Source organism: Miscanthus floridulus, chromosome 8 (assembly GCF_019320115.1).
Source record: "Miscanthus floridulus cultivar M001 chromosome 8, ASM1932011v1, whole genome shotgun sequence".
Taxonomy (NCBI): domain Eukaryota; kingdom Viridiplantae; phylum Streptophyta; class Magnoliopsida; order Poales; family Poaceae; genus Miscanthus; species Miscanthus floridulus.
The window spans coordinates 18,057,499-18,073,332 of NC_089587.1; the positions used below are offsets into that span (position 1 = coordinate 18,057,499).

The window sequence follows — 15,834 nt, forward strand, 5'->3', positions numbered from 1 at the left end:
CACTCGGGCCATCAAGCCTTCTCCAGGGGATCATCCCGAGCAGTTCGGCGATCTGCTCCAAGTTCTCGGGCCTCTCCGACCAGCTGCCTTTCTTCTCTGGAATCAAGCCCACATCGCACAAAGTGATGGTGTTCGGCTCTTCACGGATGTAGAACCACTTCTTGTACCACTCGTCCAACGAGGTGTTCCAGGGGCAGTGCAGGTATTGAGCCTTCATGCCGTCGCGCAGGTTCAGGTAAACGCCTCCGGCGATCTTCGAGCCACCGCTCCCTTTCTTCCGAAGACAGAATAGGTGGCGAAAGAGGTCGAAATGGGGCTGGAAGCCGCCATAAGCCTCGCAGAGATGGATGAAGGTGGAGACAAGAAGAATCGAGTTGGGATGCAGATTGCAAATCCTAATCTCGTAGTACAAACAGAGACCCTGAAGGAAAGGGTGCACTGGAATCCCAAAACCCCTTTTGAAGAAATCTTCAAAGACCACAATCTCACCTGGTTGTGGATCGGGGAAGCTCTCCTTCCGGTGCACGCCATCCCGCAAGTGCCTTGTTGTGGAGCACTCCCATGGCGACGAAGTCCTCGATGGTCTGCTCGTTGCTCCGCGACTTCCACCATTCCTTCGCCATGACCCCGCCTTTCTTCTGGGCGTCTCTCTTTGCCATTAGTTCGTGCTTACGAAGTGGGTGGAAGCGGGAGACCGAGGGGATTGGTGATGATTTTTGGGGAATAGGGTTCGGCAGGAGGAGGAAGAAGGTTGCGGCGGCGGATGACAATGGGGAATGGTATGAGTAACTTACCAGATCTGCATTATATAAAACAAAGATCACCGTCGTTTCGTCCGCCCGAGAATATTGGGAGTCGTGCGCACGCGCCGCAGACGGTTGTTCACACAACCTCGAAATCTGCGCCAATAAACGCGCTCCTTCGTTAACAGTGTACGCGCCTCTTCGTTGATGGTGTAAGGGGGCCCACACTGACACACCTCAATACAGGTGTCAAACGACTGTTTGCAAAAAAAAAATACAGAAAGAGAAGACAGAATGACGTACTATACCTATTTACTTTTTTGACCAGATGTGTCAGACTGGACTTGGCAGAGAATAGAAAGAAGTACACAAAATAATGGTACAAGCAGCGCAAGTGATCGTGGATTTGCCTTGACCACTAAAGTGCTCGGGGACTGCCCAGACCACTCAAGTGCTCGGGGACTGCCCAGACCACTAATGTGCTCGGGGACTGCCCAGACCACTAAAGTGCTCGGGGACTGCCCAGGCCACTTTTGTGCTCGGGGATCGCTCCGACCACGGCCGCGTTCGGGGTCTGCCCCGACCACTGCTTGCATAATGGTTCTCCTTGGCTACATGTGATCTGTACTCACATACAGTTAAGAGATTTTTCTTTAGACCTTGCTACAAGGCTCATACTTTGCCTTCCAGCAAGCTCGGGGACTAAGTGGGCACACTTCACCTTGCGGTGAATGTGTTTGTTTAAATTGACCCCTGTGTTTGAATGATTATGAGGATTATTGGTATGCTCGGGGACTGCCCCGACCACTGCTAGAATAGTGGTTCTCGTTGGCTACATGTGAGTTGTACTCACATACAGTTAAGAGACTTTTCTTTTAGACCTTGCTACAAGGCTCATCCCTCGCCTTCCAGCAAGCTCGGGGACTACATCGGTACGATGCACCTGCCGGTGCATCTCGTATCGCCTGTACGACGATTGGGTTCTCAACATAACTGGGAATTCTTTTAGACCCTGGCACCACGTGCCTATGTCACCTACTACCAGGCTCGGGGACTAAGTGGGCACACTTCACCTTGCGGCGAATGTGTTTGTTTTTCGACCCCTACGCTTCTGATGATCAAAGATGCTACGCTTCAAGATGCACTTACATTTCTTATCAGAAATACAAGTGGGCACACTTCCTGGGACAGATATCTTTTTCTTTTTTCTTAAGAGCACCATACATTCTTCGGACAACCTACTTCTCCGGTGATGATGGTGGTCGGAGGCGTCAAGAATTCAAGCCTCGTTTGTCGGAGAAGGTTCAAAAGGCGTGTCGCAGCATAATACATGATGCTCGGGGACTAGCTGTGGGGGTATTAACCCCTATACCCTTACGGCTAAGCTTGGGCTGGCCCGGATCGATGGGTTCAGTCCACCCGAAAGATGACGTGCGGCCCAGTTAACCTGATCGGAGTCCCGCACAAGGAATCAAGACGGATTTGGCAATCAAGCAGGATCCTGGTCGGTTAGAATAGGAATCCTTATCCGGCCAGATATGGCAGTTGTAACTGACTAGGATTAGTTTCCAGATCTGTAACCCTGCCCCCCGGACTATATAAGGCGGGCAGGGGACCCCTCTAAGAAATATCTCTCATTGACATACAGCAATACAAATCAGACGCAGGACGTAGGTATTACGCCTTCTTGGCGGCCGAACCTGGATAAAACCTCGTGTCTGTCTTGCGTCACCGTCTTGTTTGGGGCTTGCGCATCTGTCTGCCGATAATCTACTACCTTGGGCATACCCCTAGGTAGACTGCCGACCATATTTCATCGACAGGTTAGTTGCCTTTAACACCATGTAGATCGACCGGACGCTGGAACCCTTCCTGACCGGACGCTCAAACGCAGAGTCCGATCACTCCTTCAGCTTCTGTTCACCTCCTGTGAACTGACCGGACGCTAGACAACAGAGTCCGGTGCAGTGTCCGGTCACTCTTTTCCAGCAAATCTTCAATGTTCCTCCACGCTGCCTGTTCCCAATCAAGTCCCAACTTGAATAAGATCCAAATAAACACCAATTGGGACTGATGTGAGTGACCTCTCTCAAACCCTCATATTTTTAAAAATATTTTGCCTTAGGCTATAATTCTTTTTAAGAAAATAGGCAATAAGAGGACAAATGGAACAAAATGACAAAACAACATCCATGCATATGCAATACTTGTAAGTAAATCTAGTTGCTTGTCAAGTTTGATCCAAGGTTAAGCTTCTTCACACGCTTTTCGGCGGTTATCTTAACCATGTTAGACAAGCCCTATATGCATTACCAAAAAATTAAACATGTTGTATATTACAATGAATGCAAGGGACAACACAAGCTCATCTTTTAGTGAAGTTACTCAAATCAAGTACATTGAGCTCATTCTGCAATCTACAAAATGTAGCCTCATCTAGCGGTTTAGTGAAGATATCTGCTAATTGATCTTCGGTTCTTACACCTTCTAGAGTTCTAGTGATATATCATTTTTAGCAACATGATCTCTTAGAAAATGATGGCGGATATCTATGTGCTTGGTGCGAGAGTGTTGAACCAGATTATTTGCAAGTTTTACCGCACTTTCATTGTCGCACAAAAGAGGTACCTTTTCTAAAACTACACTATAGTCTAGCAAAGTTTGTTTCATGTATAATATTTGTGCACAACAAGCACCCGCGGTAATGTATTCCGCTTCGGCGGTGGACAAAGCCACACTATTTTGTTTCTTGGAGGACCAAGACATAAGTGATCTACCAAGCAAATGGCACCCTCCGGATGTGCTTTTTCTATCAACTTTGCAACCGGCATAATCCGAATCGAAATAGCCAACTAATTCAAATATAGCTCCTTTGGGATACCAAAGGCCAATGCTTGGTGTGTGCTTAAGATACCTAAGGATTCTTTTTACGACAATTAAATGTGTTTCCTTAGGATTAGCTTGAGATCTAGCACATATACACACACTAAACATGATGTCAGGCCTAGATGCGGTTAAATATAACAAGCTACCAATCATGGAACGGTAGAGAGTTTGATCAACCGGGTTACCTCCCTCATCTAGGTCGAGATATCCATTAGTAGGCATTGGTGTCTTAATTGGCTTACATTCATCCATCTTGAATCTCTTGAGAAGATCTTTTGTGTATTTCTCTTGAGAGATGAAGATGCCTTCTTTTATTTGCTTGACTTGAAAACCAAGAAAGAATGTAAGCTCACCAATCATGGATATCTCGAACTCCTTCGACATCAATTCACCAAATTCTTTGCACGAGTCTTCATTTGATGATCCAAAGATGCAATCATCAACATATACTTGACAAATGAAGATATGCCCATCAAGCTTCTTGGTGAATAGTGTGGTATTGACCTTCCCAATGGTGAAGCCCTTCTCAATGAGAAAATTCCGAAGACGCTCATACCAAGCTCTTGGGGCTTGCTTAAGCCCATATAGTGCCTTAGACAACCTATAAACATGATTATGATATCTAGGGTCTTCAAACCTGGGAGGTTGATCAACATAGACTAGTTCATTAATAAAGCCATTTAAAAATGCACTTTTCATATCCATTTGATATAGTTTCATTTCATGATGTGATGCATATGCAAGTAGGATATGGATGGCTTCTAATCTTGCAACAGGTGCAAAGGTCTCTCCAAAGTCCAAACCTTCAACTTGGGAGAACCCCTTGGCAACTAGTCTTGCCTTGTTCCTCACAACGACACCTTGATCATCTTGCTTGTTACAGAACACCCACTTTGTCCAATGACTCTTGCACCTTTTGGTCGCTCTTTAAGAGTCTAAACTTCATTGCGAGTGAAGTTGTTCAACTCTTCATGCATGGCATTAATCCAATCCGGATCTTTAAGAGCTTCTTCTACCTTGGTAGGCTCATAGCAAGAGACAAAAAAGTGATGAGCAATAAATAAAGTAAGTTTTTTAGATCGAGTCATTACATTCTTTGATGGACTCCCTATGATGAGATCTTATGGATGATCTTGTAGGAGTGGTGTATTTCTTCTATTGACCACTTGAGGAGGAGGTTGTGAAGCATCAACATCTTGTGCTTGTACCACCATTTGCTTATGGGAGACATGAGTATCTTTATTTTCTACTCTCCCATCTTTTTCACCATCTTGTGGCACACTTGATGAAGAAGGTTGATCAATGACTTATACATCATCTTCATCATCTTTTGGCTTGATGTCTCCCACCGGAATATTCTTCATAGCCTCCCTCAATGGTTCATCACCTACATCATCAAGATTCTCATGTGCTCCTTGGGAGCCGTTAGATTCATCAAATTCCACATCATATGTTTCTTCAACCAAGCCGGTGGCATGATTAAATACTCTATATGCTTTGGACTTTGATGAGTAACCAACAAGAAAACCAATATCACAACATCTTTGGAACTTCCCTAGGTGTTGTCGCTTCTTGTAGATGTAGCATTTGCAACCAAACACCCTAAAGAAGGAGACGTCCGGCTTCTTCTCATTGAGCAACTCATAAGGTGTCTTGCCAAGGAACTTTTGAAGGAATAGGCGGTTTGATGCATAGCATGCGGTGTTGATTGCTTCCGCCCATAAAGCTTCGGGGGTGTTGTACTCATCTAGCATTGTCCTTGCAAGAGTGATCAAAGTTCGGTTCTTTCTCTCAACTACACCATTTTGTTGAGGAGTATAAGTTGCGGAGACTTCATGCTTGATCCCAACTTTATCACAATAAGCTTCAATGTTTGTGTTGTCAAATTCTTTTCCATTATCACTTCTTATCTTTTTGAGCTTTACTTCAAATTCATTTTGAGCTCTCTTGGCAAACTTCTTGAAGCAAGATGCAACTTTGGATTTGTCATGAAGGAAGAATACCCATGTATACCTTGAATAGTCATAAACAATCATATGACAATAGAGATTCCCTCTCAAACTCTTGTATGTTGTTGGTCCAAATAAATCCATGTGTAGGAGTTCTAGCACTCTTATGGTTGATATAAAAGCTTTTGTTGGATGGGTATTTGAAACTTGCTTGCTGGCTTGACATGCACTACAAAGCTTGTCCTTCTTAAACTTCACATCCTTCAACCCTCTCATCAAATCATTCTTCATTAACTTCTTGAGTGAACTCATACCAACATGAGCAAGTCTTCTATGCCATAGCCACCCAAGTGTTGTTTTGGTGAATAGGCAAGTCTTCAAATTTGCATCTTCGGAGGTGAAGTCCATTAGATATAAGTTGTTGTATCTAAATCCATTGAATATCACTTGATTATCATCTACCTTGGATACAACAACCTCCTTCTCGGTGAACAAGCATTGCAAGCCAAGATCACACAATTGTGCAACGGATAGCAAGTTGAAGCTCAATGAAGCAACATAAAACACATTGGAGATGGAATGATCATTTGATATTGCCACTTTGCCCAATCCTTTAACCTTGCCCTTTGAGTTATCTCCAAATGTTATTCTCTCTTGTCCATCTACATCTTCATCTAGTGAGGTGAACATACGAGGATCACTGGTCATATGTTGAGTGCAACCACTATCAATAACCTAATGACTTCCACCAGTCTTGTAGTTTACCTACACACAAGAGATTCAAGCTTTAGGAACCCAAACTTGTTGAGGGCCCTTCACCTTCTCAACAAGTGATTTAGCCACCCAAATCTTCTTAGGCCTATTCTTGTTAGGGGGTCCTAAGAACATGACTTTCATCTTTTCACTAGAATCCTTTCTAAGCATGTAGTAAGCATTGAAGGCAAAGGGTCTAGCATGCTTGGGCAAGGGTTGTGGCGGTGGAGTTTGGCACTCATGAGCAAAGTGGCCTTCTTGTCCACACTCAAAACATCTCTTTGGCTTCGGCTTCGGCTTTGATTGTTGTTGTTAAACTTGAGCCTTCTTCTTCTCTACACTTGCCACATATCTAATGCCACTTCTATCCATCTTCATGACGGTGTTCATGAGTAGCTCACTTTGGAGGTGTTTGCCTCTAGCAAACTTGCTCAATCCCATCTTGAGATGCTCTTTCTCCATCTTAAGCTTCTTGTTCTCTTCCTTGAGAATATCATTGTTCTTCTCTTCCTTGAGCTTCTTGTTCTCTTCTTTGAGTTTCTCATTCTCAAGGATCAACTCTTCATCATGCTCAAGAGTTTCTAGCACAATGGTGTTGTGGCTTTTCATCTCTTCAAGATCTTTCATGAGCTTTTCATTTGTATTCTTGAGCTTGACATATTCATCATAGTCATTGCACTCAACCACTTTCTTGCCTTTGCCACTAGATCCTTGCTCAATGCTCTCATCAATCAAATCATCACATGATGTAGCTATATCAATCTTGACAACATGGTTAGTAGCATCATGTGGCTCATTTGGTAAAAATTCTTGAGCAATAACAAGAGTATCATAATTGATCTTTAGAGTTGTATGTTCATCTTTTAGCTTATTGTGGCTAGTGATGAGCTCATTGTGCACCCACTCAAGTTTATCATGTTTATCTTTAAGCTCTTTCTTAGAAGATTTGAGCTCCTTGAGTTTAGATGATATAGCATCATTTGTCTCTTTAAGCTCAACATTAGCCTTTTTTAATGTATCGCATTTTGCTAAGAGTGAATCATTTTTAGCATCAAGCTTTTCATTTTTAGCTCTACTCTTTCTAATGATCTTAGTGTATTGTCTTAGTATTTTGACAAGATCATCATATGAAGGTGAATCGTCATCATCACTATCGCTATCATCATCACTAGCTTGCTCATCATCACTACTATCATCATTATTAGTTACCTTGCGTTCACCCTTAGCCATAAGGCATAGGTGTGTAGAGGAGGATGGCGATGGTGGCGGTGAAGATGAAAGATCAATAGCAATGGCGGCCACCTTCTCATTTTCACTATCATCATCGGATGATCCACTAGATGAATCAATGTCCGTGAGCCAATCATCGACAATGTAGGCCTTTCCACTCTTCTTCTTCTTGTGGAAGTCCCTCTTTTTGCTATGTCTCTTCTTGTATGGCTTGTTCTTCTTCTTCTCATCTTCATCTTCGTTACTTGAGTCATCTTTCTTGCCCTTGTTCTTGTTTTTAAACTTGTCTTTCTTGGGCTTGGTGCATTGATGTGCTAGATGACCAAGTTCACCACAATTAAAGCAATCCATTTTGGAGATTGACTTTCTTCTAGAGCTTGTGAAGAACTTCTTCTTCTTGCCATCGAACTTGATGCCACTCTTGTTTAGCTTCTTTAGCATTTTGGCGGCTTTCTTCGCCATGAGAGCAAGATCTTCATCTTCATCTTCTTCATCACTTGAGCTCTCATACTCAAGTCTTGCTTTGCCCTTATCTTGGCTAGCTTTGAATGCTATGTCCTTCTCTTTTTTCTTGGTAGAGGATGAGCCATCTTGTGGCATGATGTGCATGTACATCTCATGAGCATTGATCTTTCCCAAGATTTGTGTTGGTGTAGCAGTGGAAAGATCACCTTGGTGTAGCACGGTCATAATATGCCTATATTTGTCAATGGGGAGGACACTCAAGATCTTTCTCACAACGTCAGATGGTGACATTTGAGTAAGTCCAAGCCCATTGACTTCCTCTACAAGAACATTCAAACGTGAATACATCTCATTAGCACATTCTTTGGGAAGCATCTCAAATGAATTTAGCTTTTTAATCACAAGATGATAGCGTTCCTCATGCTCACTCTTGGTTCCCTCATGGAGCGCACAAACGTCCGACCATAGTGCATGGGTGTCTTTGTGGTTCCTTACGCGGTTGAACACATCTTTGCAAAGGCCTCTAAAGATGGTGTTTCGAGCCTTTGTATTCCACTTTTCATAATTAACCTCATCGCCTTGTAAGTGTGTAGCATCCCGAGGTTTTGGGAAGCCTTGTGTGGTGGCTCTAAGTATACCAACGTCTAGAGCTTCTAAGTACGCCTCCATGTGGATTTTCCAATATGGAAAGTCATCTCCCTCAAAGATAGGAGGATGTCCATCCCCATGAGACATCTTGCTCTAAGCGATTAAGCTTAAAAACGTGAGCACAAGGTTCTGATACCAATTAAAAGGATCAAGATGTCCAAGAGGGGGGGGTGAATTGGGCTAATTCTAAACTTTCTTGCAATAAGTAAATCCTACGGTTAGCCCAATTAACCTCTTGTGCCTAGAAAAGTATTTCTATCAATCTAACACACAAAGGACTTGCAACCTATGTTTCAAACCTACTCTAGCATGACAATTCTATGAATGTAAAAACAAGTATTGAATTGCTCAAAGTAAATGCTCAAAGTAAATACTCTAAGTAAAATAGAGAGAGAGAGGAACGTGGTGATGTTTTGCTGAGGTATCAGAGAGTTGCCACTCCCCACTAGTCCCGTTGGAGCACCCGCGCAAGAGTGTAGCTCCCTCTTGATCCGTGCAAGGATCAAGTGCTCTCTACGGGTTGATTCTTCGACACTCCGTCGCGGTGAATCACCCAAAACCGCTCACAACATGAGTTGGGTCACCCACAAGCTCCGTTGCGTGATCACCAAGCTCCCAATCACCACCAAGCCATCTAGATGATGGTGATCACCAAGAGTAACAAGCACAAACTCTCACTTGACCACTCGAAGCCTAATGAGAACGGTGTATGCACACTTTGCTACTCTTGATTCACTAATGAGGCTACTCTCTTGGATTCATGAATCTCAATCACCTCACTAGGACCTTACACTTCTTGGCACTCACAAACATGTTTCTCACCTGTTGGAATGAGCAAAAGTAACTCCACACACGAGTGGAGCTTCTATTTATAAGGCAGCCTAAAAAACGAATCATTATGTGACTCTGCGGGATGACCGGACGCTCCGGTCATGTTGACTAGATGCTTCGATCAGTTCAACCCACACACTAGTGTTTAAGTGTTGACCGAACACTGGCAGGGTCCGATCATCACTGACCGGACATGTCCGGTCGCATTAAACCCTCACTGGATGCTTACTGTACTCGACCGGACGATGGATCCTCAGGGTCCGGTCAATATTGACCGGACGCGTCCGGTCACAGATTCACTCTTCTAGAACCTTACTAGAGTTGATCGGACACTGGTCCTCAGCGTCCGGTCACTCGACCACTCAGCGTTCGGTCGCACCAAACGTAATCACCTTGGTCAAATGAACTGATCGGACCCTGCAGCCAGCGTTCGGTCGCACCGGAGCCAGTGTCCGGTCAGCATTTGACCCTCCATTCACTTCCAACTTTTGAACATATGTGAATGAAGTTTGCTCCATAGGATATAGGGCTGTTGTGGAGCTACCTAGTGCTAGTTTTAACAAGTGTGCACCACACCTAACTCACTAGACTCATCTAGGTCAAGCTACCCGTCCATACCCCCTTAATAGTACGGCCAAAGGAAAAACAAGGTCCTAAACTACTCTAAGTGTCACTCCAACTCCAATCGACACTTAGAACTAGTCATCCTTAACCTTGTCGTCCATTCTTTGAAAACCGAAATGATTTCCATCGTAGGGGTATGACCACTTTGATTGCCCAATTGATCTCTATTACCATGACATAACTTAATTGCCTCTGCAAAACACACATGGTTATAGTAATCTTGTATTGTCATTAATCACCGAAACCCAACAAGGGGCCTAGATGCTTTCAGAAGCGAAGAGGCACCGCATGTAGGCCACGCCGACTCCATCACGGACGACGAGCATGGGTCTCGGTCGGACATCTCCGACTGAAGCTCTCCGAACCCCGTCACTCAGGTCGTCAAGATCCTAGTCGGACTTTTCCGACTGAGGCTCTCCGAGCCCCATCACTCCAGTCGCCAAGGTAAACATTGCCAAAACCCCCTCTATTTCATTACAAATCATTCATACATCCATACGCGCATTCATCTCATATGCCTGAACCCCCCAGACGGTTAGGGCATGAACCACCCTGGGGCTCAGGAGCTAAGCATCGCATGTGCAGCGAAATGCACCAGAACGCTCCGTGTTGCGCCATGAAGCAGCGGCTTGCCTCATTCGACATGAGCAACCAAACAGAGCCAGGGAAGAAAACTGTAGATGAGCATCGTGCGGCCTTTGCCCAGTCTAGCAAACTAGGTCATCTCAACTTTCTCGTTCGATCCTGAACCTCTCGCCAAGCCCACAGAATCTCCATCGAGGTGAGGCCATTAGGCCATCCGGGTCGGTCTCCGGAATGACCTAGGCATCTGCTGGGCTGTAGGTAAAGGAGTAGTGGAATGCCACAAAAGGGCTATGCCGACCCCATCACGAACGACGGACCCGGATTCCGCTCGATCACACCCGTTAGCGAGCTCACCGAGCTAGTCTTCGAGCCCAAGCGATTGGGACAGGCGATGAAACTCAGCCCCTCCGGTTGTAAGGAACCGGATGGGGTAGCGCAAAATGACTCACACCAACCCCCATGAAGGCCCGACAAGGCCCGGGGGCTCAAATGCCAAGGGACCACGACTCCGAACTTGCGTTGACTGGATCGGCGACATCCGGCTACGGCTCTTGGGACCGCGACTCCGAACTCGTGTCGACTGGATCGGTGACATCCGGCTATGGCTCTTGGGACCACGACTCTGAACTCGCGTCGACTAGATCGGCGACATCTGGCTATGGCTCTTGGGACCGCCACTTCGAACTCGCGTCGACTGAATCGGCGACATCCGGCTATGGCTCTTAGGACCGTGACTCCGAACTCGCATAATGGCTTCACTAACTAAAACTAACTCTCTCGATCCACGGCGAGCACCGATGCCTGGGTCTACTCGTGACTCCACCTTACTCGATTCCACGGCGCGCACCGACGCCAAAGATCAAACTCTGTTGCATCCAAAACTAAGTTATCTCCGTTCACGGCGTGCACTGACACCAGGGCTTGTCTCAAAACAAAAACTTCCTCGCCCGATTCCCGGCGCGCACCGACGCCGGGATCAGTAAGTTCTGTCTCAATCCAATCCCCGCACTTAAAAACACCTCGGCTGCACAACGATACCATGGTTAAACAAAATTCCGTCTCAAAACTAAAAACACGCACACCCACGGGTGCGCTCCCGCGCATCCACCGACACAACAGAAAACCCCCCCAGCCGGTTCCGCTCGAACCACCCAGGGGCTCGGGGGCTACACCCGCAGGTGCGCTCGCGTGCACCCACCAGCAAGACAAAAAAAATCCTCCGGACGATTCGGCTCAAATCACCCGGGGGCTCGGGGGCTCCTGTCGGGTTTATAAACCCAGGGTACCTCGAGGACCGGCTTCCACACCCGGGCTCGGCCTAGGAAAACAACATACAATTCATGGGCCGGCCCAAGAGTCTAAAAACACAACGGGCCGGAAGGGCAGTCCGGTCGTCGACCGGAAGGTCTATCCAAAAGAACAAGTGTCCGTTCGTCAGCTTCTTCGGCACACCTCTCCGACCGGAGCACTCGCTTCGGGCACCAGCCATCTCCAAGCGGTCTCTCCAATCAGAAGGCCTAGCCCAAAACGCTGCTTCCTACTCCGACCCCACGACTCCGACCTCACGACCGGGGCTCGTGGGAACCCTGCTCACCGCTCTTCTCCGACCGGCGCACTGAGAGCCAACTGGAGCCATCCGACCGGGGGCACCCCATTCAGAAGGAACCAGAAGACATGCGGAGAAAGACAAGGCATAACTCACAAGTCAAAACCACTGTACCAGGGACCATACCCTGCACGAAACAGTGCTCTGCAGCCACCCTGACACAAAGTATTGTAGGGGCCGCTAAAAACTCCCATACGGTAAGCCCCACGCGTGTCTCTGGACATCGATCGCGGTATGGGCTCTAGGATGTTCCATACCGGGTGAACATAGCGCATCTCCTCACATGCCGCTAGGCATCAAGAAGTATTTGCAGGTACCGGCATCCATCCTTTCTGAAGAAGATAGCTCGACCTCCCGTGCGCATCTGACATTCTACAGCGACATCAACAATGTTGGGGCCGCCTACCATTATCCAGTCTTCATCGGCATGGGCAACAAGGTTTAGAAACATACGTACTCTCTCCCTCTCACCTATAAAGCCATTCCCTTCATCTATAAAAGGGGACGCGCTCCCTCCTACAAAGAGGTCGACTTCTTCAAGCTCAGACTCACTAGATCGACATCAACACCTCACAACCGCAGGACCACCAAGTTTCGACCGCAACCCTTCCAGTCGGAGCCAACCGAACCTCTTGTACACCCTCTTCTTTCTCCTTCTCGTTTGTAACCCCACTACAGACTTCGAGCACCTGGGCTCAGGAATAAAGTCACCGACCGACCCCGACTGGACGTAGGGCACGTTGTCTGAACCAGTATAAATCCTGTGTCATTGTGTGCTAGGCCACCTCCGATCACAACGTACAACAAAACTAGAAATATTTACTAGTTGGTCACTTTCTGCACCGACAAAAAGTTTATACTAAATTTTGAATACCAAAACAATAGGATAACCCCATCTCACTAGGAAAAATTAAATATTCTGACTGTGTAAGCTTGTTAAATCAGAGCTATATATGTTATTTATTTAGTTGTAGCTAGACGTACTGGTGTACATACATATATATATCGTAGCTACTACTCCCCTGTAGATAGGCTAGGCTGCAACAATATTTGGTCTTGGAACAACGGATGTTTTTAATATAATCTAAGAATGTGTAAACTTGACTGACGGCGGCCGGTGTAAACGCATAGTGTGTCCGATGGAACACCAGGCTTTCGATTCAAAGGGGCACGTGCTGGGTAAAATAAGGAAGAAACAGGCAACCTAAGCGTTGTTGCTGAGCCCAGTCAGCATGCGCCATGGCCATGCACGTCGCCGTCGCCGTCGACGGCCCTTTTGTTTGTTCTTGGCGGGAGCTGATGAAGACCGATGGATCGAGGAGAAGAAGGGGAGAGGATGAGATGCCTACCGACTCGCTCCGATCCGCCGCCGGAAGCTTCGTCGTCGTTGCCGGGCTCCCTCACCGGGTCAGTTCACATGTGTCAAAATGGCGGCCAAGCCAGCCCAATGTGCCGCATGCGTTTTGTCCTCTAAAACGCAGGCAGCCGAGGGAACGCCAACTCCTGTCGCTGCATGCTCGTGCGCGCGTGGCCCGGCCCAGCCCAAACGGAACGTGAGTGCTACTGCTTGCTGTTGCTGTTCCTGGTAATAAAATTTGTGCGCACTATCGTAGAGGTCGTCGTCGTCCGCCGCGACGAGCCCGACACGGCCGCCGCCGCCACCTCGCCCCCGAAATCAGCAGCAGTGAATAGTGATGCACCGGCGCCGCACGTCGCCTGCAAAATTAACCACAGCCCTTCTTTTTTTTTTTTTAGCCTCACAGCCTCCTTTTTGGCTGCGACAGGGAGGAGTGGAAACTGGAAAGGGGGTGAAAAAAAGAGAGAAGAACAGCGACAACGAATTCACGGCGCGCGCCATCCCCGCAGCTCGCTCGCGTGGGGCCCAGCGCAGCGACCGGTCCCACGGGCGGGCCCCGCGGCTCCACCCCCGTCCGACGGACGCTTCGTGGAAACCTGCGCGAGCCATCCACACCTTCCAGAAGGCGACGTGGCGCGCCGTCCTCCGCCGTGCATCGCGCATCCGACGGCGCGGCGACCATCCCGAGCGCCCCGTTTGACTCGTCGCCGGGGGCAGCTATAAGTACCTGGCCTCCCCGTCCGTCCCAAAAAAACTCTACTCCTCTACCGGCCGGCGTACGCCGACGACGCCGACGGGAACACTAGCTAGATAGACAACCTAGCCAGCCAGCGAGCTTGGCATGGGTGACACTGGAGCGAACATGGCCCCCTGGGGCGGGTTCTACGGGGGCGGCGGCGCGCCGGCGACGACGGAGGCGACGGTGGTGACGACGGCGGCGGCAGTAGCAGCGGCAGGCGGGTCGGTGTCGAGCCCGACGTCCGGCGGGTCCGGCAGCAGCCCGACCCGCGCGCAGCAGCAGGCCGGGGTCGGGGTGGAGGGCGGGCGCGTGGGGAAGCCCGCGCGGCGGCGGTCCCGCGCGTCCCGCCGCGCGCCCGTCACGCTGCTCAACACGGACACCACCAACTTCCGCGCCATGGTGCAGCAGTTCACCGGCATCCCGGCGGGGCCCTACGGCCCCGGCGGCGGCGCGGGCGGTGGGCCCGTGATCAGCTTCGGTGGCGGCGCCGGCGCCGGCGAGTACCGCCCGCAGCTGGTGCGCCCGTCGCCGACGTCGGCCGTCATGTCGTTCGACCACCAGCTGGCGGCGGCGCAAGCGCAGCACCGGCCGACGGCCACGTCGCTGCAGAGCCAGCTCTTCAGGCCGCAGCACCACCAGCAGCAGCAGTACGGAGGCGGCGACGTCGGCTACGGCATGCACGCCGGCGTCGGCGGCGGGGACGGCATGGCGCCGTCGTTCTTGCACGGCGGGTTCGAGTCCTCGTCGGCGGAGGACCGGCTGCTGCTGCAGAGCATGATGCAGGCGGCGCAGACCACGATGCCCACCGGCCGCCCGGCCTCCACTAACAACGGCAATGGCTACAACTTCGGCTGATCGATCAAGCAAGGTAATTAATAAGCGGGGGATCGGAGCTAGTGAGGTCACTTTATGATCAGGTAGAACGAAGAAGCCATGGTGTTATTTGCTCGTCGATCACGAGCTGTGCTGCTGCTGCTGCTGCTGATGATGATGCGTGTTCTTGTTGCTGCTGCTTAAGCAGTTAAAGCATTATTTTGTTATGTTTTTGCTGGCCTTGCAGAAGGCTAGCTAATTAAGGTTTAGTAGTAAGTAATTAGTAGTGGTAGTATTAGCTTGCTGCTTGAACTAGAAGAAGTAGATGTGAAATGAAATGGAAAGAAGGGACGATGATGTAAATAGTTTTTTTTTTCTGAAAAAAAATGGAGAAGTTTAATTTGGGGTCGTGTCGTCTGGTTGGCGCGCGTGCGCTTTCGGTGTAGTAGTAGTGCTAGTGCAGCTGATAGCGAGGAATCTTTCTAGATTGCCTTGCTTCGGAAGCAAAGTCCGAGAGGACTTCTCTACTCCTACTACCTCTTCTCTCTCTCTACTTGTACTACTGATTAATTATATTATTAATTATTAAGTCCCGCCGCTAATTA

At 48.3% G+C, this 15,834-nt stretch overlaps 1 protein-coding gene across 1 annotated transcript; it reads left to right on the top strand.

Annotated features, from left to right (window-relative positions):
- The first annotated feature begins 14,452 nt into the window (after positions 1-14,452).
- On the top strand, positions 14,453-15,834 carry LOC136471259 (calmodulin-binding protein 25-like). Its single transcript, XM_066468990.1, has one exon. It carries the CDS (start codon positions 14,519-14,521, stop codon positions 15,269-15,271), a length of 753 nt encoding a protein of 250 aa, XP_066325087.1. The 5' UTR covers positions 14,453-14,518; the 3' UTR covers positions 15,272-15,834.